This window comes from Oryza glaberrima, chromosome 4 (assembly GCF_000147395.1).
Source record: "Oryza glaberrima chromosome 4, OglaRS2, whole genome shotgun sequence".
Classification (NCBI taxonomy): domain Eukaryota; kingdom Viridiplantae; phylum Streptophyta; class Magnoliopsida; order Poales; family Poaceae; genus Oryza; species Oryza glaberrima.
This window is the reverse complement of record NC_068329.1, coordinates 13,013,802-13,038,621: the sequence shown is the minus strand read 5'-3', so window position 1 is coordinate 13,038,621 and position 24,820 is coordinate 13,013,802. Positions and strand designations below refer to the sequence as shown.

At 42.2% G+C, this 24,820-nt stretch overlaps 1 protein-coding gene and 1 long non-coding RNA gene across 4 annotated transcripts; both read right to left on the bottom strand.

The window, feature by feature from the left end:
- Positions 1–9,058: 9,058 nt before the first annotated feature.
- LOC127771341 (probable aldo-keto reductase 1) lies at positions 9,059–14,357 on the bottom strand. Its single transcript, XM_052297233.1, has 5 exons — positions 13,873–14,357; positions 13,564–13,767; positions 10,534–10,706; positions 10,347–10,449; positions 9,059–9,737 (listed from the first exon to the last, which is right to left on the bottom strand). The coding sequence occupies exons 1-5, from the start codon at positions 14,104–14,106 to the stop codon at positions 9,399–9,401; spliced, it is 1,053 nt and encodes a 350-aa protein (XP_052153193.1). The 5' UTR covers positions 14,107–14,357; the 3' UTR covers positions 9,059–9,398.
- A 1,420-nt stretch (positions 14,358–15,777) lies between these two features.
- On the bottom strand, positions 15,778–21,865 carry LOC127771345 (uncharacterized). 3 transcript variants are annotated; one of them, XR_008017126.1, is made up of 4 exons: positions 21,037–21,865; positions 20,706–20,816; positions 16,383–16,622; positions 15,778–16,184 (listed from the first exon to the last, which is right to left on the bottom strand). It is a non-coding gene; the product is annotated as an uncharacterized LOC127771345 (long non-coding RNA). The 3 variants fall into 3 exon arrangements; XR_008017127.1 differs by having other exon boundaries at positions 15,778–16,622; positions 21,037–21,116; positions 21,321–21,844; XR_008017125.1 differs by having other exon boundaries at positions 15,778–16,622; positions 21,037–21,779.
- Between the last annotated feature and the right edge of the window lie 2,955 nt (positions 21,866–24,820).

Below are 24,820 nucleotides of genomic sequence, written 5' to 3'. Positions count from 1 at the left end.
CATGAAAGGACTGTGTTTGAGAAACTGGTGGGTAGAAACCCGGAAATAACACAATTCGAGGATCTTACAAGAGCCGGGCTAGCAATTGCTGATGGAGATCCACAATATGACGGTGCCTTCGAACCAATGTGTGATGAACCAAGGAAGGGGTTGGAGTTTCGATCAATGGAAGATCTAAAGATATGGCTGCAGAGTTATTCTATCCGTGTCCACCGGCCTTACCATGTCAAGGAATCTAACATGTCAGTAAAGTATATTGTGGCTTGTCTCGATCGCCGTTGCAAATGGCAGATTAATGCAAGGAAGAGTGGAGGAGATAGGTGGCGGGTGACTAGTGTGGGCGAAGACCACACATGCTGTAGTGCGGAAGTAACCGGCAAGCATTTGCAACTTACTTCGAGGTTTATTGGAAATAGGTTACAGTCATTTGTGCGAGCTGAACCAACTTTTTCTCCTGCAGCTATTGTCGAGGCAGTTGAGCAAATCTAGCACTATCAGCCTACATATGGCAAAGCTTGGCGTGCTAAGCAAGTTGCTATGAAGGTCATTTGGGGAGATTGGGACGAGGCGTATGTTCGCTTGCCTACACTGATGTGTGCCATCAAAGCAAGGAACCCTACCATGCATTTCCGTGTTGAGGCTCACCCCGAGAAGTCAAGGATGGTGGAGGGAGTACAGAGGCGAGTATTTGGACGTGCATATTGGATATTTGGCTAGTCCATAGAAGCATTCAAGCACTTGAGGCCGGTGCTAGCAATTGATGACACTTTCTTAACCGGTAAATACCAAAGTACATTGCTCACGGCAATAGGGGTCGACGCAGGGTTACATCTTGTTCCCTTGGCGTTTGCTCTGGTAGAGAAGGAGAATACATCCAACTGGGAGTGGTTCATCAACATGTTGAGACACAAGCTGATCGGTCCTAATAGAGAAGTGTGTATAATTTCTGATAGACACCCTGGCATTTTGAACTCCATCAACCACAGCATGCCTCATCACCTAACCATTCACCACAGGTGGTGCATGAGGCACTTATGTGCTAACTTCTACACAGCTGGAGCTACGACTGATCAGATGAAAGATCTTGAGCGCATATGTCAAATAAATGAGAAAGCATTGTTCCTAGATGAGATAAAACGGCTATTGGGTGTGGTCGGAGAGAGGCCAAAGAAGTGGCTAGAAGACCATATGGCACTTAAGGTCAAATGGGCAAGAGCATTTGATACCAACGGGCGTCGCCACAGCATAATGACCAGTAATATGGCTGAGAGTTTCAATAATGTCTTGAGAGGCATTCAGAAACTGCCGGTTACAGCTATTGTGGCATACACATTTTCGAAGTGCAATAGTTGGTTTGTTGATAGACACAAAGAGACAACTGTAGATATCCTGAGTGGAAAGAAGTGGCCCACAAAAGTTAAGGACATGTTGGAGGAGCAGCAAAGACGAACTTTGGGGCAAAAAACAACATGTTTCGATTTCCCTTCGATGAAGTATGAGGTCAGCGAGCAAGGCAGAGTCACGGCGGCTGGGGTGCAATGGGGCGGACGTCACTACGTCGTGGTTGTGAGAGATAACACATGTAGTTGTCAGTTCCCTCAGCTCCATCACTTTCCATGCTCCCACATGATAACCGTTTGTAAGTTGCGAGGTTTGGATGTGGAGGTGGCCCCCCCGAATGTGTTATGAAGCTTCCAATAGGGCTGTGTAGGACACGTACTCCCCTAGGTTTGAACCTTACCTAGATCCATCGCAGTGGCCAAGTTATGATGGAGAGTTCTTCGTTTCGGACTTGTCATTGAAGAACAACACACGAGGAAGAAGAAGGACAAGAAGGTTCAAGAACGACATGGACAAAGCGTACAAAGGCTCAGCCAACCGACGGTCACAAAAGCCGAACAATACAAATTCAGAGCCGGTCATGCAAAATAGATGCTCGCTATGCCACGAACTAGGCCATAAGAAAACTAGGTGCCCGAAGCAAGACAAGTCTAAGGATCGACCGAAAAAGCGCCGTAGGACGGGGGGAGGTGGTGAGGGTAGCACACAGGTGGGATTGGATGACATTCATATTTTTTAATGTTTTAAGTTTAGTTTGCATTACATTTGTTAAGTTCATATTGTTGCTTCAATGTTTACTTTCTGTTGTCCTCCTTTCCGTTCTCATTGTGATTTTTCCATTTATTTTTTTTTTGCAATTACTGATGATTCCATTTTCATTTGCAGGATGGAGCACTTTCCGGGGTTGGAGGATTTCTAGGAGGAGAAGCACCGGGCACCCTAGATTGCGAGCGAAGAGTTTAGCATCAACAATATTCCATTTTTTTTATGGTCGAATTTATTTTTTCTTCTTTGATTTGATTCTGTATAGATAGATCAACCATCATAGAGATATCTCAAATCAAACACACACAAAAAAGAAAAAACCCCATTTTTTTTGTTCTGTTTTTTTCACACTGTACATAGAGAGAGATCATGATTCATGAGCCTCAAAGCAGAGCATGTAAACACACACAATCAACAAAAATTGATCTGAATTTGTTTGATTCATTTTGAAATCTCAGCTTCTCTTTGTCCCCGTTCCAGAACGCCCAAATCTGAGCAGGAAATAGTTCGATTTCCGTATGAAGCAGGTCCCAAATGGGCCTTAAACTTGATGAGTTCAATTAAGCTGCCTGAAGTGTGACACAACAAACTTGATGATATTTTGTACGTCACTGTATATCTGTTTTGCTTGGGAACACACCAGTTGGACGATCTGGCAGCCTGGCACAATTCATCAAATTTTATCATTTTGTTTATTATTTATTTATAACGTATGCAAGGATGCCATAGATCTTCTTTTCAGTTTTCTTTTTCCTAGAAAAATGGCGTCCATGCAACAAAGCATCTTAATCAGATAAGCTAATTTTCATATGGCTAAGATAATCTTGCCACTGAATTAAGATGTGCTTTTTCCATGACTTTTTTTAGTACTTGGGAACATGCTTACCAGTATGGTCAGTATTAGTGCTGGTTTTTAAAAATAGTATTTGAGATGCCAATTCTACTAGTCATACAGAACTAGTACTTAGCTCAAGATTGCTCATAATGAGTAGTAGTTGCTTGTATTACTTGATCATAATCACAGAGATTCCTGCTGACCCAATCCCAAAATTAAAGTTCCCAGTTGCTTGATATATTTTCCACAACCCTTGTATATGATATATTGTCGCTAACTATATGTTGTTATGTTTGTCTATTGATGCAGCGCTTGAAGACCCTTTGAGTTAGAGGTCACACGGCGCACATACTGTTCGACGACCGGTACATCCCGTACCTACGGCGGGCGAAGCTCTTGGCGTTCGTGACCATGGCCCAGCGACCCGTGCCTCTATACAACGCCGCTGCTCTGACGCCCTCGTGGACCGGTGGCGTCCAAAGACACACACACCTTCCACCTACCGTGCGGGGAGCTGACGGTCACTCTGGAGGACGTCGCCATGATCCTGGGTCTTCCTATCCGGGGTCAGGCGGTCACAGGTGACACAGCGTCGGGGAACTAGAGGGAGAGGGTCGAGGAGTACCTTGGTGTGGAGCCTCCAGTGGCACCTGATGGTCAGAGGCAGACGAAGACATCAGGGGTTCCTTTGAGTTGGTTGCGAGCCAACTTCGGTCAGTGTCCCGCCGAGGCAGACGAGGCCACGGTACAACAATACTGCAGGGCGTACGTCCTGTACATCTTCGGCAGTATTCTGTTCCCTGACTCTAGTGGAGACATGGCCTCTTGGATGTGGCTGCCGTTGCTCTCGGACTGGGACGAGGCGGGTACCTTCAGCTGGGGGTCTGCTGCCCTAGCCTGGTTGTACCGGCAACTCTGTGATGCTTGCCGAAGGCAAGGCGGGGACGCGAACCTAGCAGGCTGTGTTTGGTTGCTACAGGTTAGTTCACGCATGTTATGTTTCGTAACATTTCAATTTCTTGCTAAAAAGTTGGAAGCTAACGTATGTGACGCAGGTTTGGATGTGGATGAGGCTTCCTATTGGTCGGCCCATGTGGAGGACCCATCAGGTTTGGCCACACCAGGATGCCGACCGACGTCCCACTGTAGCTCACCTGTGGGAATCGGTCCCATCTCCAGTAGTAGGCCGCAGGAATTTGGCCTACTACCACTACACAAACGAGATGGACTATCTACAGCCAGAACATGTAAGCAATTCACTATTCTATCACACATGAAGATGGTTTCTTACTATATAGTACTAAATGTGCTTCAATGTGTTTTATTTTTGTTGCTGCAGGTGGTGTGGATGCCATATGAGGCACAGGAAGTGCTCGAGCTAGAACTAAATCCCATGTGCCATATAGAGGATGAGTTGAAGACCCCCTATGGTGCCCACTGATCTGCTTCTATGCAGTGGAGTTCGGGAGGCTTCAAACAATCCCACACCGTTTCTCCACAAGTATCGACCTACACAAGTTAGTAAATTCACTTAAAAAATTATTTTGCTTGCTCAGTTATTTTCACATCAACATTTATTAAATATTCGAGTTGGATATTTTGCATATGTGCAGGGTGGACCGTCGGAAGAACAAGAAGGTGACTGATTGGGCTTACTACCATCAGGATCATATCACGCAATGGGAGAAGTTCGAGGAGAATGGAGTACCAGACCAGGGTCAGCACAACAGGATGGAGTTCGACGTGTACTTGGCGTGGCTCCACAGGACCTACCGTCTTTTCCTACGTCCGGCCTGGACGCTAGCTGACATAGCAGATGATCCCGAGGATGTTGAGAAGCAGAACGAGTACGATACTCGTACCCGTCAAGGTACCACGGTCGAGACGGGACCTGTTCGTGACAGAGTGGTTAGTTCTAGCATTAATGTTGTGACTTACTTCATTTCAACGCCATAAATGTTGTGACTTACTTCATTTCAATCCTGTAGGCTCGAGAGCTCTTGCGGACCATCAACGACGCGGGAGTGGCGCTAGGCACGGCTCCTGGCTCTGAAGGAGAGGGTGGCACCCTCCGCAACGCCCTACAGGTAATCGTTGGAATAAGAGATGAAACTACGTTGTTTTCTTCCAAAATCGATAACTTAACAGGGATTATTTTTGATATAGAGACTACGGCAGCGGTGTCGGAAGTTGGCAGCAAGGCTCGGCTGCAGGTCGACCGACGTGGTCGAACATGCTCATGCCCACCAAGAGGGGGATGAAGAAGGGGAGGTGGGTGACGAGGAGGGCGAGCAAGACAAGGAGGCGGAGGAAGAAGGAGATGAGGAGGAAGAAGGGGATGAGGAGGAAGAAGAGGAGGCGGATGAGCTCGGTCCCTCGCAGCTGGAGGACGCACCAGAGTCGTCACAGCCGGATCTCTCGCAACTCGGCCCGTCTCGACCACAACGCCGGCAGGCTCCTTCGCAGGACTGGAGGTACACCCCCGATGTGCCTCGTCCTTGCACTAGAGGTAGGAGGAGGTGAGTGCATGGTTCAATGGATGGATGGATGGATGGATGGACTTGATGCATGGTTCGATGGATGTATGGACTAGAACTTTTGCTTGTTGTGTATGGATGGATGAATGGATGGATGGATGGGATGTTTTTATTTGTTATATGTATGGAGTTAATGTATGGATGTATTGATGGATTCTATGGATGTATGGAATGATGTTGGAATTGATGGATGGATGTATGGTTCTCTGGATATATTACTGCCTGTGAATATATTACTGCCTGTGATGTGTGTTGTGTGCAAAGTTTGACTGGACAGAGAGCAGTCTTGCTAAGTTTTAGCAGGACTGCAAACTCAGCGCCAGGGAAAATGGCGCTGAGATGTTCACCCTCAGTGCCAGGTGCACTGGCGCTGAGGTCCCAGCCCAGCCATCCAGAAGGCTTGCCAGGCCGGGCCGTTGCCAATTCGGCCAAGTCCCACCTGGCGCTGAGGTCCCTAGGTCCAGCACCATTATGGCTGGCGCTGAGTTCCCAGCCCGCAAGCCATCCAGAAGGCTTGCCGGGCCGGGCCATGGCCGATTCGGCCAAGTCCCACCTCAGCACCAGGTGGGGTCCCTAGGTCTAGCGCCATTATGGCTGGCGTTGAGTTCCCAGCCCACAAGCCATCCAGAAGGCTTGTCGGGCTGGGCCATGGCCGATTCGGCCAAGTCCCACCTCAGCGCCGGGTGGGCTGGCGCTGAGGTCCCTAGGTCCAGCGCCATTATGCCTGGTGCTGAGTTCCCAGCCTGCAAGCCATCCAGAAGGCTTGCCGGGCTGGGCCATGGCCGATTCAGGGTCCAGCGCCATTATGGCTGGCGCTGAGTTCCCAGCCCGCAAGCCATCCAGAAGGCTTGCCGGGCTGGGCCATGGCCGATTCAGCCAAGTCTCACCTTAGCGCCAGCCTACCTGGCGCTGAGGTCCCTAGGTCCAGCGCCACTGCAGTTGGCACTGAGATTGACCATCTTAGCGCCGATGCGGCTGGCGCTGAGGTAGCTGCCACGTCAGCTGGGGGATCGGCCCGGCCGCCACGGTGGCACGATATCAGCGCCAGCCCCGTTGGCGCTGACACGGCCAACCTCAGCGCCAATGCGCTTGGCGCTGAGCCGACGGTCTATTTTTGGTTGAAGTTTTTGGCAGGGGTTAGTTTCGAAATAAGTTTTTGAAAAGGGTCAATTTTTCAAAAAAACGGGGAGGAGTACTTGTGTAAGAACTAAGAATGTTGTATTGCTTCAGTTTAATACAATAAGTCGATTTTGATTCTTTTTCTTATAATTTTAAAGTTAAATTAAGTCTACAGATAAATGTAGTAATATTTCTTAACACAAAACAAATATATTATCAGAATATATTAAATGTTACTTCCCCTCCATATTTTAATGTATTATGACGTTATTGACATTTTAACCAAAATTTGACTATTCGTTTTATTTAAAAAAATTTATGTGATTATTATTTATTTTATTTTGACTTGATTTATTATCAAATGTTCTTTAAGCATTACATAAATATTTTTATATTTACATAAAAATTTGAATAAAACGAATGATCAAATGTTGATAAAAAGTCAACAGCGTCATATATTAAAATATGGAGGGAGTAGTATTTAGGAAACTAATTTACAAGTAGTATGAAGGGGAGTAGTTACAATTATTTCTGTAATGATGCCCACACGTAATACCATATATGTCATGACAGAGAAGCTAATTAAGCTGATCATTTTTATCTCTGCTACATTTGTGTAGAAAAAACCGACTAGGGGAATGACGCATTGGCGACGACAAAGGTGCAGCAAACAATGCTCTCTCTTTCCTTCCCCTTCATTGCCAAGTCAGATCGATGAGCGCTAGACCACCCACTGCCAGATCTAAGGAACGTGTCAGGTTCTTGATGTTGGTGGAGCTTCGGAATAGATGACGTCACGACCCACACCCTCTTTATGTTTTTCAAACTAGCTAAAGAAAGATCTGGGTGCCCAATAAATACCTATGTACAAAAAATCATTTATAGGGTGGGCCTCTTAACAGATCCACCTACGAAAATAAATCTATTTTCGCAGGGCAGCCCGTCCTCCCCCTACTCTTTTCTCTCCTCTCTTAAAAAAAATCTAAGCCCTCACTACTCTCCCATCCTCCACCGGTTAGCGACGACAAGAGCAGCCGCGATGATGGGAGGGGTGGCGATGGCAGCTACAACATGAGCTTGAGCTGGCGCTGGTGACCCCGTGCCTAGCTGATTCGGTATTGTAGTGGGTGGATCCATTGGTGGCGGCCTCATGGTGTGATTCTGCAGTAGCTCATGTGGCAGGTTCTAGGCAGCTGACTATGGGAGGGGCCAATCCGGAAATGGTGGCCAGCGCTTCGAGGGATGGAGGCGGTGGGCTACTGGCAATGGCGGCAAAGCCTGGGCGACAACACTTCATGTGGTGAGCTCTGGGCTTCTTGTGGGCCTCAGGAGTTCCAGGAACGACGACGATGGGGGAGTGGTGGTTCCACCACCACGGAGCTTGAGTTCAAAACTTGGATTTCATGATTTTGGAACTTTTATTTATGTTATTTTGTGTTTTATTTTGTGAAAGCAGTCAATATAACTTAATCGCCTGTGAAAATCACTTTTTGCATACAATTGTGCAGCCGGCTTGAAAAATGCTGATTTCTACATATACCTGGGTTCAGGCAGTTGCTCTACCCATTTGCAAAAATGACTTTTGACCATGTATAAACATCAATTTTCCTCATATACCTCTTCCCACGCATCAAGCAGTCAACACTAAGGGTGTAAGTGACTAATCCACGAAATCTACTTATGGACCAAAATAAATCATGAACCCACTTATTTAGACTTACAAGTAGGTTCGAGGTTTACCCACTTGCACCTCACAGTCACCACACCACTGCACGATGAGCCACCGCATCCTCGTTGGTCACCACAACCGCATCTAAGTTCTCCTTAGGCCTGGTTTAGTTCCCAAATTTTTTTTCTAAAAATATTACATCGAATCTTTGGACACATGCACGGAGCATTAAATATGGATTAAAAAAACTAATTGCACAGTTAAGGAGAAAATCACGGACAAATCTGTTTAGCCTAATTAGTCCATGCATGATTAGCCATAAGTGCTACAGTAACCCACATTTGCTAATGACGGATTAATTGTGCTCAAAAGATTCATCTCGTGGTTAATGGATAGTGTCGGTAGGAGTGGTAATAAACCTAACTTTTTAGGTTATAAAATTTTGAGAGTTGGGTCTAAAATAAGGTGGGCTCAATTTCTATAATGTTTCTTTGTCTAAAAATATCTGAGGTACCTAGAGTTGTGAAAAAACAAAAGGGTCTTGACCCATTAACATCTCTAAGTGTCCAGTGTATAAGTTGATGGCTGGATGAAATTTAGACCAGTTCAAAAAGTTTAAGGATGTAAAAATAAACTTCCTTCCATATATAAACTGCTTATTTGTTACTTTGTATGCTAGTGGTAGTCATTAGCTCACGACAACAGTTTTCAGTTTAATTTCACCACCCCACTGAATAGTCTTCCCACCAATCACGGTTCACAAGGTAAAGGTAACATAGGATTAGATATGATAGTGGTTAATTTGAACAAACATGTTAATAACACAAATTAAAACTGGTGATGGCAACACTTTATTTAATATTACCACACATTCTGCGTGCAATGCACAAGCTTATGAAACGGCGCTTCACTCAAGTAAGTTTTACGCGCAAATTAAACATCACGAAAGCATATGACACAACACGCTACGCATAGATCGACAGGTCAGCTCATTCCAAATACACGCGATGTAGAAGAACAGGAGCAAGCAACGCGTCTGATGAAACACTTCTGATGAAATCTTGTGCAACGCTCTTCCATTTTGAACCAGCTATTTTGAACCAGGAACTGTATTTGAACAGACGAAAACGATTTACTCGGATTTCCAAGACGACAAGGGAGGGGTCTCAGAGTCCTGCCAAGTAGTGTTAGCCATCATCAGAGGATACCGGTCGCCATGGACATTGCTGGCATAAGACTCGAGTTCAGCCATTTCTGCAGGGGTGAGTTTCACAGATAGTGCTGCAACATTTTGGTTGAAATTCTCGATTTTTGTTGTCCCGGGTATGGGGCACACATCACGCCCCTGATGATGGATCCAGGCCAATGCGAGTTGTGACGGTGTGCATCCTTTTCTGGCTGCCATTTCGTTAACACGCTCAAATATTTCAGCATTCTTCTCGATGTTACCTGGTTGAAATCTAGGGATAAGCTGCAAAAGGCACCAATACAAGTTGTTAGTTAATTGAATGAGAATTCATTATAGTTCTACTTCATTTTTCAAAGACTAAATAGACGAGACGTGAATATGCAGCACAAAGATTAGCTTAATTGGAAAAGGCTTATGTCCGATCAATACAAAGTAAAAATTTCTAATGAACATAAATGTAATTTGCTCTACTGAACATATAAGTGTAATTTGTACTACCGAACATAAGTGTAATTTGTACTACCGATGCAGAAGTACAGAAAATGAGAATACAGAAGAAGGTACATATATAATAATTACTCCCATCATCCAAACAACAAGGCATATAATTATGTTACAAGGTTTCAAAATATAAGGTCTGAATGCCTATTTAATGATCTTTCTTCTCGTTTTTCCTACATTAATCATTCATTTCTACTCCATGTATGAGTAAACTCATAAACAAGATTTGTTTCAAGAAAGGAAACAAATTAATTTCTGTTCTTCTTATTCTAAAAGACATTAACACGACAGGTATCACAGCATTTTCCCTAACCCGTTCTGCTATTTTAATGACCTCCTTCAAAGCCATTCTTAGGGAAAACTGAGTGATTAGTAATCATGGAAATATACCTTGCGAAAATCATGGTCTGGTAGAGAATCCACTAGTTTAGCTCCACTAGAAAAAAACCCTTTACCAAGTGGACTGTAAGCTACTATTCCAATTCCAAGTTCTCTGAAATGAAAATTAGAAAAATAGTTAAAATGCAGCATGTGATTTTTTTTTCTCAACAGACAAACTAATTTGTTTTTTCAATGCCTGCAAGTTGGAACTATATCTTCTTCGACGTCTCTAGACCATAATGACCACTCAAGCTGAACTGCAGTGATAGGATGTACAGCATGAGCCCTTCTGATTGTTGATGCCGATGCTTCACATAAGCCAATATATCTTATCTTTCCTTCTTCAACTAGTTTCTTGAGTTCACCAATCTAACAATGTGAAAGGGAAATCAACTGGATAATCTTGAGAAGAAAGGTCATTACTTAAAAGGAGTGCATGGTTCTCAGGACAAAAATAAAAGATAGTTCAGTTTATAGACAATAATTACATGCAACGATTATATTTGTAAAGAAAGGCAAAACAACTAGATAATCTTGAGAAGAAAGATTATTACTTAATAAAAGTGCATGGTTCTCAGGACAAAAATAAAAGATAGTTCAGTTTATACACAATAATTACATGCAACGATTCGAAAATATCAGGAGTAATAGCAGTTCAGGTGCTACCTCTTATGCGCTATCAAAAAGATATAGCACACCAAAATGATGAAAATGCATGTGTTGGTGGATATGTTCTAATAACTATTGCTAGTTTGTAGTTAAATATTCTGAAAGAAAAGAAGTCTTCTTCACTGAAGATATATTTTGGTTCATGTATTTCTTCATTGGTTTTTCGATTGTTAAACTTTGAAATGTTGGGTTGGTTGGTGGTGGTTAAGATCCCAGCTATTACAACAACCACAATGTGTGTTGTAACTTCCCAGTGATATGTCAGTGAATTTACTTTATGTTCTTTACCCTTCAAAATCCCACAGCTAATGTCTAAAAATTGAAACCCTCCCCTATATCTAAAAAAAATGCAATACATAAAGGGAAAGAAAACATTGTTAAATTATAGAAACCATCTGTCACATAGGGAGTACTGTAACTGCCCAGTGACATGACAGTTACATTGGAAGATATTCATAAGATATTTTTCACGCATTTGTGCTAAACAGAGAGATCTTAAGGCAAATAATATTGTACTTCATACCTTTATAAATGTATGATTCAAACACTTGTTATGAAAAAACAAAAATAAATATATGCTTCATTTTGGTATTACAATGAAAAATAATAGCTTATTACAATGAAAATTTAATACATGAGGTTAAAAAAATAACGACAAAAGGACAGGTGCCAGAAAATGGAGCTTGATTTGGCCTTCCAGAATTCAGGCCAAGTTGCTGCCGGAACAAAAAGTCATTGTACAATTAACCAAACAGACGTAGGATTTTAAGGGTGCATCGAGCTGGGTTAAAATTTCCTCCCTTCAAAATTGACGTCTCCTACATTTTGTTTTATTTTAACGACCAATACCACAAAGTGCGATATTCATTAAATACAATAGGATAAAAAAAAGGCTAGCACCCTGGAAAGCAGTAGCTAGGAAAAAAAACAACACCACCACGCACCGATGATGCCTATATAGGATCTAGGAAAAGGCTAGCGTCGGACTGGCCGCCGCTAGACTAATAAAGAAGCTACCACCAAACCGCCCAAAACCAAAACCTAAAAAGCAAACAACACACTCAACTCTATACGTATCAAAGGGATTGGAGGGGAGAGGGAACCACTCTCCCCCTCAAGGCCCACCAATATGGTCAGCTTGCATTGGCTAGGTGCTGCCGCAAGCCCGCAAGAGGATAAACATCTAGAGCGAGCACGCGCAAGCTATTAGAGAGAGGTTTCAGCAGGGGGGCCTCCTAGACGACGTCTCCAAGGAGAAAAGCGACAGAACCCAAGAGGGAAAACGATGTCCGAAATGCCATCACAGCCGGCTGGCAAGACCGGGCTAGGTTTTACACCTGCCACGCACTCCCTATCGATCCGCGGATATCACTCCATTGCTCCACCACCAGCCATCCTCCATCGGCATGTGGCCAATGCTACACCGACCCCCCCCCCTTCCACCCCCGGTCAGTCAGCCTCGGCATGCCTTGTGACACACACCACCATCACCGGCCTCATTGTTGTCACCGTGTAGACCTCCCGTGCCGTCGGCTGGGCTAGCCTCCCTGCAGTTGCGCACGCCAACCTCCTAACGCCTTTTGCGCCGGCCTGCCCACATTGACCTCTCCCACCACTGCCCTGTCACCGCCGGGCGTGCCTCCTAGCGCCGCTGCGTCGGCCTACCACCGCCACCAGCTGCTCCCAACCAGCACCACGCTTCCTCCTATCCCTACCATTGTTTCCAGTACCTTTCTCCCGCCGACAGCACTTTATGAGCGTGCCCTCTGTCGACGGCACGTCGTCATGCCCTTACTGCCTCGCCCCGCCACCTCCACGCAGCCGTACCCCTTCGCCTTGTCGTCGCTGCTGGCTCAGGAGTTAGCTTCCCAAGGCGAGGAGGCAAAATCCGGATGGGATGGGACCAGATTTGGCAGCTGCACCCCTGCGGCCTCCACGTTCACGCCTCCGCGTCCACGTAGCCGTGCCCCGCTGTCTTGCTACCGCATCCGGCTTGGGGACCGACCTACTGCACCGGGGAGCCCGGATCCATCCAAGACGGGGCTGAATATAGGAGTCGATGCCAGATCCAGTGGCGCCGCCTCGCCGTCGTCACCCCGGTCCACCTAGGCATCGACGCTGCCACTCTCCTCTTTAACGCCGGCAGCTCCATCCTAGCACCATCATGGCTGTCGTCACCCGGAGCTAGTCGGGGTCGTGGGCTCCGACCCCGCTACCACGGAAAAGGAAGGCCTCGCTGCTGCCATTCTTGTGGCCGCACGGTTTATGGCGGCCCGCTCGACCCTGCCGTAGAGAGCGACACGGAGCCGTTACTAATAATGAGTCTTACAGTTTGTTTTCAGCAACATCATAATCCTCCCTCCAATTAGTTTTTCCAATGATTTTTTTGTGTGTTTGGCGGGTGTTGGGGGTGGGGGCAGGGGGCATCAATAAAAGATGTCTCTTGACAACAGCCTACCACCACCTACATTCCCTTTCAGATACAGATGGATGTTTCACTTACATATAACAAAATAAAAGAAAGGGAACACAAACATAGAGGGGAAGGGGCACCCACCGTGACCTCGATGGGCACCTTCTTGTCGACGCGGTGCTGGTAGTAAAGGTCGATGCAATCGACGCCGAGCCGCCGGAGGCTGCCCTCGCACGCCGCGCGCACGTACGCCGGGTCGCCGCGGATCCCCGGCTTGCCGCCGGCGAAGAACTTGCCGAACTTGGTGGCCAGCTCAACCCTGTCGCGCACGCCGCCGCCCTGCAGCGCCTGACATTTCGTCGAGCACCTTCAGCGCGCGCTCGCGCATGCACAAATTAAGCCCAACCCCTACCCGAGCAATGGCGGGGACACAGTGGAGAGGTAGGTACGTACCTTGCCGAGGAGGACCTCGTTGGTGTGGGGGCCGTAGAGGTCGGAGGTGTCGAAGAACGTGACGCCGGCGGCGATGGCGTGGCGGATGAGCGCCACCATGTCGGCCTCCGGCTTGGGCGGCTCGAAGGCCGGGCACATGCCCATGCAGCCGAGCCCCTGCGCCGAGACCTCCATCCCCTGAGAGCCCAGCTTCACCCGCGGCACCGCCACCGTCGCCATTGCAGCAGCTGCCATTGCCACGGCCGCTGTACTTCTTGGCTGATGCCTATATATATATTTTTCTGCTGTGTGTCACTCACTTATATAATGCTGCACACTGGGAGATGGAAAAATGGCTATATTCAAGATGATTGAACATTTCAATTGCTGCTGCTGCAGGCAGGACCAAACATGTCAGCATCGACCAACAACTGGCTCACTCTGGCCTGCTTCTGAATTTTTTGTTGACGAATACCACCCTCTCTGACAGTCTGACTGACTACCAGAAGAAGATAAGCTGATATCCTGTGAAGCAGATAGATCTTTAAATTTGCTTGTGAATTTTTGTTCACTGTAGGTTCTTATTTTGATGGAGTGCACATATAGTTTTGACAGTGGTGCAGTAGCTCATAGCTTACACATAGCTGAAGCTGAGTACACTTTTCTTTGGTTTGAATCATATATATACTGCAAGATGTGGATTTAATGCTTCGGTTTCAGGGGAAAGTGAAATCATCCCTCGAGGGGATATCCCCTCGTTTCGTGCATGTCACCTAAATAGTCATCAAAAAATATGAAAAAAAATTGGCAATATAGATTAATATGAAATATATCAAAGTTTAAATTCAACTTCTACAAGTTGTAAAAAAAATAACAAATATAGTTGTGAATGTGAGATAACTATTTTCAGTTTAATTTATTATTTTTGTTGCAACTTATAGAAGTTGAATTTGGTCTTGCTTGTTTGTGGAGTGATATATTTCGCATTAATCTATGTTGTCAATTTTTTTTAAATTTTTTAATAACTATTTAGATGACATGCAAACAACGAGGGGATGTCCCCTAGGGATAAAAATCCACATCCCGGTTTCAGATATGTTTCAGAGATATGCAACTTTCTTAATTAGCTGGTTCTTGTTTGTAGAGATTAAGAAATATAGAAATTCAGACATGTTTCATGCCAAATGCAGGTACTCCATGTCCGAGCCAGCTTCCTGATATAACCACACTGGATTCTGATGCTACATCCGAGGCGGCAACTTCTAGTCGATGGTGCTCCGGCACTTTAAAGTTACAAATAGTTTCCATTTTTTTGGCAGAAATTTGCCATGTGAGTATGACGAATTTGAATTCCATCAGTATTTTGGAATAGTGCCAGTAGAGTGATCTGAGCATGACAAATTTGTACTTTGTCAGTATGATATATAGTAATTGTTTCCGTGATGCCGATTGGAATAATGGTGGCTGCTCGCGGATGGAATCTAAATGTCAGTTTGTTTAATTGCATGTTTCTTCGTTCTGAATGACAATCTGAATGTCTGAACAAGTGCCAACTGCCATTGCATTAGTCTGAAGCTACTCACAACCTAGAACTACATGAGCGAAATTGAAGCTACTGATTGCATGAGCAATCTGAATATACTGAAGCTATATTCAGATATCTGATGCTTCATGAGCATCATGTGATTTTTTTTAATATACTGAAGCTAAACTGAAAATGTTCTGTCTTTTGGACTCCTTTCACACATCAATCAAGGTTTCACAATAATTAGTACTCCAACTAAATCTAATTACTCAATACTTCAATTCAGAAAAAGTACATTCAGAGAGAATATAATACTAGTACTTCAGTTTTGAAAAAAAAAAATCTTTCTTGTGTCAGTTATTTCATTGTGTATGTAAAACTGATTCTAATCAAAACACTGCTGTTCAATCCAATTCAATTACTCCAATTCAACAAAATCTACAAACTTCGCTGCTCGTATTTGAAACGAGCAATCCAGATCATCTGGCACATATCATGTGGGTCTGGTACATATCAGTGAGCAGTACTGCGGAGGACCCTCACTCTTGAAACGAGTGATAGAGACGGTCGAGAAGAGGGAGGAAGAGGCAGCAGCTAGTGGAAGTGGTTGGCGAGCCCTTGAGGTGTTCATTCTCAACGCAAAACTTTCCGGATTCCCAATTAAGCTTCTTGGGCCGTCGTCGTTGGGGATCATCACGCCATCCTGCAGCGACAACTGTTTGCTGTTGGGTTTCCCGGCCATCGCCGGCGATCTGCGGCGGCGGCGGCGGCGGCGGCGGCCACCGCGGCATCGACGGAAACTCTGCCACTGATTGCAAAAACATCGACACACCAACAAACCTCGATGTTAGTTAAAACATCACTAGCTCTCCCATATCTATGCTCCCGCCTTTGTTGGAGTGGCGAAAACGTTTGTTTTTTTTTAATCAAGATGGCATACGCCCATGCATTAAGATTTTAGAACGTGTCTATCTACTTCCAGCGAATATTTGGAACAGATAATTACTCAGAAAAAGAGAATTATTTTTTTCTAATCCACCATGTCGGCCTCCGGCTTTGGGCGGGCCGTAGAAAGCGGGCATGCCCATGCAGCCCAGGCCCACTGCGTTGAGATATCCGGCCCCTGCGAGCCCAGCTTCACGTGAGGCACCGCCACTGCCGCCGTCCCCGAGCAGCCGGCTGCCGCTGCCATGCATGGCTGGCCGGATCAGTCGATTTCTTACTTTGTAGTGATGTTACCTGGGCTCTGCATGGCCACTCACATATATAAGGTTAATGCTATAACAATGTAACTGGAGTATGTAAGGGTATTGTTTACAAGAGATTAAGATTCTGAAAAGCTGCTGGTTGGTAATCAGTTTTAAGAATATAGAAAAGTCAGGGCTCCCAGGTTCTGACTTCATTCTTTTTTGGATTCTACAGCTATATCCTTTTAGAATCTAAACGAAATGTCAACTGTGTAGAGAACTTATGATTATAAGAGAAATGCACCTGCCAAAAACTTTCTCAAACAGATCCTAAACGTCACTGCATGGGTGGGAGCATGAACGTGTTTAAGAGCTTACGCGTGTGACATATCTCGTTTTGAATTGCTAACTGTCACCCGTAGGACTGTCAAAAAAGCTCGAGGCTCGTGAGTCGCCTCAGACTCGATTCGAGCTCAGCTCGAACTCTTAACGAGCCGAACCAAAGCCTAGCTACAAGCTGACGAGCTTTGTCAAGCCGAGCTTGAGCTTCTCACGAGTCTAACTATGTGTGTAAATATTTATCTTTTACACCCTCCATTCCAAATTGATCTACATATTTCATAGGTACACCAAGACCAAGAAAAGCTAATAACTCTCTCATACTATATTTACTCTAGCAACAAACTCAATGCATGCACCATCCCCACTATTTCCTAGCCAATTGCAAATAAAAATATTACATGTGGGTTATAAATACTTGTGTGCATGGATGCATGCATCAATGTCCATTTACTCTAATGCATAAATAATGAATAGACTTAATAAATGAATATAAATATGTAGATCATTTAGGAATAACCTCAAAAATACTATATGTAGATCAATTTAGAATGAAGGGAGTATATGATAAGTTAGTAGCTCAAGGACAAATTAGTATATATTCATGTGAAAAATTAGTGTATTTTGGCATCATATATAACTTTCTTTTCAATATTATTGATTAAAATTATTTTTTTTACTAAATATTATCAACAAAATATACATTATCCTATAATCAATCAAGCTCGCGAGCCTAAACGAGCTCGAGCCGAGCCTGAGCCGAGCCTGCTTAAAAAGGCGTCATATATAACTTTCTCTTCAATATTTATCTTTTGTAAAGGCGTTTTGCAAATCGTCTCTTAAATCAGGAGTTTTATAGTATAGAGACACTTTAAAAATTGCCTAGAAATTTTATTACTCTATAGACACTTTTGAAATATTTTTAGCATATTTTATTAGATTTTATCTTGTAGAGGCATTCTTTCGGTACTTTAAACTGTCCCTGGTATATAAAGGCATTTTCTTGAAACACTTTAAACTCTGTAAAGACACTTAGAATAAAAATATATACTAAATGACTAAATATAAGTAACTCAAGGCAAATACATACAAGTGATGACTTGGGGTTGGGTTGGTTAGTGCCTTAAAGATAAGAATGATTTGTGCAATTGATCGTGAGTTCAAGGATTGAAAAGCAAGGAAAGATATTTTATTTTATTTTATTTTTACATTGGTTTCATACGATTGTGGTACAATTTACAATTCACCGTAAGGCACTTATTAGATATTTTTTAAAATGCATCTATAGTATTGTAAAGATATTTTAAAAGTGTCTCTATAGTACGAGAAAAATGTCTCTACAAAGCCTTTTTCCTGTAGTGATGTTCAGCTGGAAATTCCACACCCATTTCCTAATTAAAAAGCAACGGATTCAATATACCTCTGTTGCAGCTTCATTTGTACCATTAAAGATTAATTTATCCCACATAGACTATTTATAGCGTTATAGCCTATCAAGTTAGAGCCGGTACAATAGGGTTCGGATAGCTGGAAGAAAAAAAATCCACGTAAGCATGAACGCTGAGTTGGCGCAAAAAAGAGAGGAGAAAGAGCATCAGTTGCCGACTAATTTGCCACTAGCGCCACACACGCTCCAAGAAAAAGTAGTCTCACCATTTGATCTCCGCACCATCCAAAAGTGAGATAGAAATAGAAGGAAAGAGAAGATAAAGTAAATAAAGAATAAAATATTATTTATATGGAGAGATGGGTAAATGTATTAGAGCCTACCTACTGTATGCGCTTGCTTTTATATTATCTGTACATGACGTGAGAAGGATTGGAGCCAGCAGCGAGCGCTTTTATTAGACTTGCTCTTAACACATACATATTTAGTTGAAGCTTAGGAAATGGTACCAAGAGTACTAAAAGAAAGGCAATAGTAAGTCAACTATATGTGTACGTGGAAAAGAGAGATTTATTACTCAAATTAACAGACTCATAATCGGTACAATGAGCAAATAATTATTGCAAACTCTCGATAAAGAACAATCTACTCCCTCCGTTTCACAATATAAGACTTTCTAGCATTGTCTACATACATATAGATGTTAATGAATCTAAACATTTACATATGTCTAGATTTATTAATATATAAATGAATGTGGGCAATGATAGAAAATGAAACGGATGAAGTATTGTTTAACATGGCCGGTTTGGGTGTTGCCAGAAACTGTCATTAGTTAAAACTAGAACATGCTAATTTGATTCATGTGTGAAGATCGCATGAGTTTAGGCTTTATTTATGGACTGCTCTATGTGGTGTTCTAACTAGTTTTAACAGTTGATGAACATATACATGCTCGGTTTTCAAATAACTGAACAATTTAACTTTACTATTATAAACTTTAACCAATAATTACTTGGACATAATACACACTTAATTATCAGGGTATTTTATTAGTGTCTGTAAATATGTTGCTAAAAAAGACCAATGGTGTCAAAGCTCGAAAGCAGTATATATTCGCTGACTAAGCAGTATATATTGAGTAATATCTTCTTTTTTTTTTGGGCTAGGAGTATTGAGTAAGAACTAGATGATACTCCGCGCGTTGCTGCGGGACTTTGTATCTATAAATATATGAGAGATGTGCACAATAAAAATGGAAAATGACGAACAATGATCAAATCAATGATACAAAGATGTTCACTGAGAATGGAACTATTTATCAGCATCTTTTTTGTTTTCCTAAAACATTACTCGTCCATCTGTTTGAAGAAATTCTAACTCCAGTCTAAGTAAAGCAAAGCATTTTCGTAACATCGATCCTCTCTTCGGATAGCAGCCAGAGTGATAATTTGATGAGTGGAGCAACAATGTATATAAGCAGCAGAAAGTTGGCCTATAGAGATGTGACACAACGAAATTTCCTAGAAATAGAGGGGGAATATATAGCTGCTGTAAAACTGCGGACACAAAATAATATTGTATTTCTTTATTTAAATATAGATTAAATCACACGTATTTAATGACTTGTTAGCAAAAGGAGGTGGAATTCAATGACAAAACAACAGTGTTGCGCACTTTATCCACTTTATCTTTATCAGGTGAAATGTCCTAGCTGATCAAGCTTATACATTTTTTTTTAACGAAACAAAACCATGCACCTTTGACGCACGGAAACAATATGCGGTAATAAGGAAAAGAGAGATTCACACGTAATAAATAGTTCATAAAGGAATATTTCATATGATATTCAACGACAGTAACAACACTTACTGAATGGATATGCCACTGACTTTGTCATACGTCTATGATTTGCCACCGACTTTGTCACGTTCTATAATATGCAATCAACTTTGTCTTAACTTCTACGATTTACCATCGCCATACGGTTAGCCTCCGTTAGGACTGTACAATTTTGTCCAAATGACCAAAATACCCCTAATGACAAAAATTTCTAAATGTGGATAAAAATTTCAAAATATCATATTATAAACATAAGATTGTAAACATCCAAACTTTGGCCAAAAATTTAAAATCTGATATTTCAGAATTTTTATCTAAATTTTGAAAGTTTTTGTCCTAGGGGTATTTTGGTCATTTTGACAAATTTGTACCGTCCTAACGGAGACTAACCGGACAAGAAGTTAAGCAAAAGTCGATGGTACATTGTAAAATGTGATAAAGTCAGTAGCAAATCGTGGACGTGTGATAAAGTCAGTGGCATATAATGGATTGTCTCTAAGAAAAATCCTTACAGCATAAAGCTGATAAACATAAGTTTTGTACAGGCTAATTAATCTAATTAATTATCAGATACCTGCGTACTGTTGCAAATGGATATATATCGGTTTGGTAGTTGCGCACTTTCATCTTTGTGCTTGATCAAATCACTCGATGCCATTCTGATTAGAATGAAAAAGAAGTGATGCTGAAAAAAATAGATTGTGAATCGTCCTGCCAAATGGTATGAAACAATGTGTTTTTGGAGAAAGGAGATGATTCTCATTAGCGACAATAAACAAATGAATAGAATGATGGAAAACTGGGGATCATAAAACTTCTTGGCCATTAGGGTAAAATTATTCCTTAGGAATCGATCGATTGGAAAAAATAAGGATGCATGACCCAGCATAGAAGGGGAGGCTGACCTCTTCTCAACCCATCAGGCATGCATAAGCTCACTTCAATCCCTGACGAAATTAAAAGACCGAACCTTTCCAATAGACCACTGGCTAGGCAGAAAAAGATAGATCAAAATAAAGGATGAGTAAAAGATAGAAAATAAAATAGCTTCCTTGATCGAGAGAGGACAAAATATGGGCTAGCTGCCGTCCAATGCTAGCATGGATTCAAGGGACTTGACATCGATGAAGCGGCAGAAGCTCTCGAACAAATTCAACAGCAATCAAGGCAGGGAGCTATTGATTTCAACCTGCAGAATGTAGGAAGGACGACTCCATGTAGGTGGTGCAGCTAAATATTCCAAGGCCACCATTACGGAAGCTCTTAACGGCTGCAGGGACAATTAAAACACGTGGACGCTATTAAGACGGGCTATTTAGTTGCTTCAGTTTCCTTGATTTGTGGCACAAAAGTCGCCAACGCGCGTGCGCGGCAAGGAGCGCACACGTCGACCACCGGGATCTCAGAAGGCGGATCAACGCGCGTGCATGCAGCTTGTCCGTTGCTTGGGCTGGTAGTGGTTGGGCTTGATTGCAGGCCCACATGCAATGAGCCGATGAAACCACTGAACGAAACCTCCAATCAATGGAAAAGAATGGCTTGGTTCGTTTGATTGAGATCTAAAGGCTGAAAGTAAAAGAAGTGACGTGGAAGGATGAGGATTCAGCTTTGGGTCTTGTCTATATAGAAAGAAGGGATAACTCCTGTCAATCGGCAAAACAAAAGCATTTTCGTGTGTATGCATGGATAAATAGATAGTTTATTTTAAACATTGAGATATCCCTTCGCCCCTTGCTTTAATTAAAGAGGCTATAACCCATTATTGTATAGACTATAGGACGAATGACTGCGACTTACAAATTCACCATTTGATTAAAAACAAGAAAGCTATTTAAACTATTTAGAATACCACCTTAAAAATTAGATAGCAAAATAATACTCAGTTGCTGCATCTATCCTACGAAGCCGGCCGGCTGCATGGACAGATAAGATACTACTTTCTCCGTTTCATAATGTAAGTCATTCTAGCATTTCCCACATTCATTTTGTTGTTAATGAATCTAGATAGATATATATGTCTAGATTCACTAACATCAATATGAATGTGAAAAATGCGAAAATGACTTACATTGTGAAACGGAGGGAGTAATATAAGAGTACAGAGAGAGTAGAAATGCTTACAAATAAATTATCAGCTGAGCCGGCTGAGAGAGAATTCATGTATATATGTGTGTGGATCATCAAAAAGCTAAGAGAAGAAGAGGGAGGGTACAGCCTTGGTGAAAAGGGTAGTAGGCGTCGCAAGTACTTCCACCATCTAACAACTAAACCGCCCAAAGCTGTACTCTCTCTCTTCTCCATTTAGCCTTCACGATATGATCGTCCATCGATCTCCTTCTCTTAGTTGCTCTAGAAGTTGGATCCCTCTGGGTTTATATAGCACACTAGCATCGGCAAAATGACACGATTGTGACGAATCCATTTATTGTAATGCAACAGGAAATTAATAATTGCACCCTCCATCCTAAAATATACAATGGGATGAAACTCAACCTAGTACTAGATTCATCGTAATAGGTTAAGTCATATTCAATCCTATGTTGTTACTACCTCCATCCCATAATAAATGTCGCTTTCACTTTTTCTTGCAACGTTTGACCATTCGTTTTATTTGAAAAGTTAGTGCAAATATAAAAAAGTATAAGTCATACTTATAGTACTTTTGATAATAAAGCAAGTCACAAACAAAATAAACATTAATTCCATTTTTTAATAAGACGAATGATCAAACATTATAAACTAAAATTCAAAGCAACAAGTAATATAGGACGGATGAAGTATATTTTATGACAGAGGTAGTAATTAGTTAGTCAACATCATCTTTTTTTTTTCTCGTTCCCAGCACATATAGGGTCTGTTTAGTCAGTGAAATGAAAATTTCTAGGTGTCACATCGGATATTTGACTGGATGTCGGAAGGGGTTTTCGGACACGAATGAAAAAACTAATTTCATAACTCATCTGAAAACCGCGAGACGAATCTTTTAAGCCTAATTAAGCCGTCATTAGCACATGTGGGTTACTGTAGCACTTATGGCTAATCATGGACTAGTTAGGCTCAAAAGATTCGCTTCGCGATTTGCATGCAAACTGTGCAGTTAGTTTTTCTTTTTATCTATATTTAATACTCTATACATGTATCCAAAGATTTGATGTGATGTTTTTGGAAAAATATTTTGGGAACTAAACAAGGCCATATACATACATATGGAGAAAAAGGGTTGGTAGAGAGAGCATCATTAATGTGTTTAATGTGTGGTGATTGGTGAAAGCTATGGATGTGGTAACTTAATCTAATAGTATTAGGTTTATACTAGATTGTATTTAATCTAATAGTATTAGGTTTCTATATTTTAGGATGAAAAATTATATAATATAGTTACATTCACTTGTTCGTACATACGGGTGATAAAAGTTATACTTCATAAAAAAGAAGAATAAAGAATCAGTACAAAGTGTGCGTAACTCAACTGGTTAGGTTTCTTGTGGCAAACTAGCCCACCTAATTTAACTACTAGACTTAATATAGATGCTCGCATTTACGATTAGTTATTCTTTCAATGCTAAATGACATACCCGTTACACCTTTATAGGGGTAAGCCGTAAGCGTACGCGCGTTGTGAGCATATGTGTTTATGCTGTGTTTTTAAAACTATAAAAAAATATTGTTTAAAACATTATAAAGGAGAAACAATACTGTTATAGCGGTAAAGTCGTCCGTGTGTGATCCGGCCATAAATATTCCTAATCGCTTGGCCTAATAAACCAAAGCAAAATCTGATATTTAAATTTTCGAAGATAATATTAAAATTAATTTTAAGATATTTTTCATATAATTTCTTTTTATGTTATATAAAAGTTTTACGTATAAATTATTTTTTATTTTTTAATAAACCGTTTAAATTTATTAGGGAATGTGAGCAGCCACCGCCACGAGGCTCTGTGTGCATGACCAGTTTCATTGTCCTTGAAAAATGTAACAATGGCTAGTGGTGTCACGTACGCGTGTGATGGATCCAAGTTGGGCATGTGGCCTGCAGTGCAGGCTGTAGCTAAGGCCATTCCGTCGTTTTTCGCGAGCCTCCGGGCTAACAGCAGCCGTCCAAAATGGCCGGCCGGATTTGGAATCGGTCCATCAACTAGCTAGCACGACACTGTACAGGCCGTAAATTTTTGACCAACCTGCACTCCACCGATCCTCTACTGGAGTTTGTTTGTATACTCCCTCCGTCCCATTATACATGCAACCATATCGTCTTATTTAAAAAAAATTATTTAAAAAAATTTATAATTAGTATTTTTTACTGTTATGAGATGATAAATACTTTACTCGTGACTTATGTTTCTAATTTTTTTCAAAAAATTTTTAAAACGGAAGGTCAAAGTTGGACGTGGAAAACCATAGCTACACTTAAAATAGGACAAAGGGACTACCTAACTTCGCATTACCCAAAAGGGCATATCCAAGAACCTATGTAATGGAGATAACGATGAGAATCTAGAAAGGCACTTGAGAATCTAAACGTGTGTTTGGTTCGGAATGAGGTGAGATGGGTCGCACCCATTTATGCTTTTTATGGAATGGTTATATTATCTTTTGGCATGAGATTTTTTTAAGAGATGGGAGGGTATAGCCAGCATGTTATTGAAAAAGAAGTGAGTTAGATTAGTCAGCTAGTTAGATAAGGAA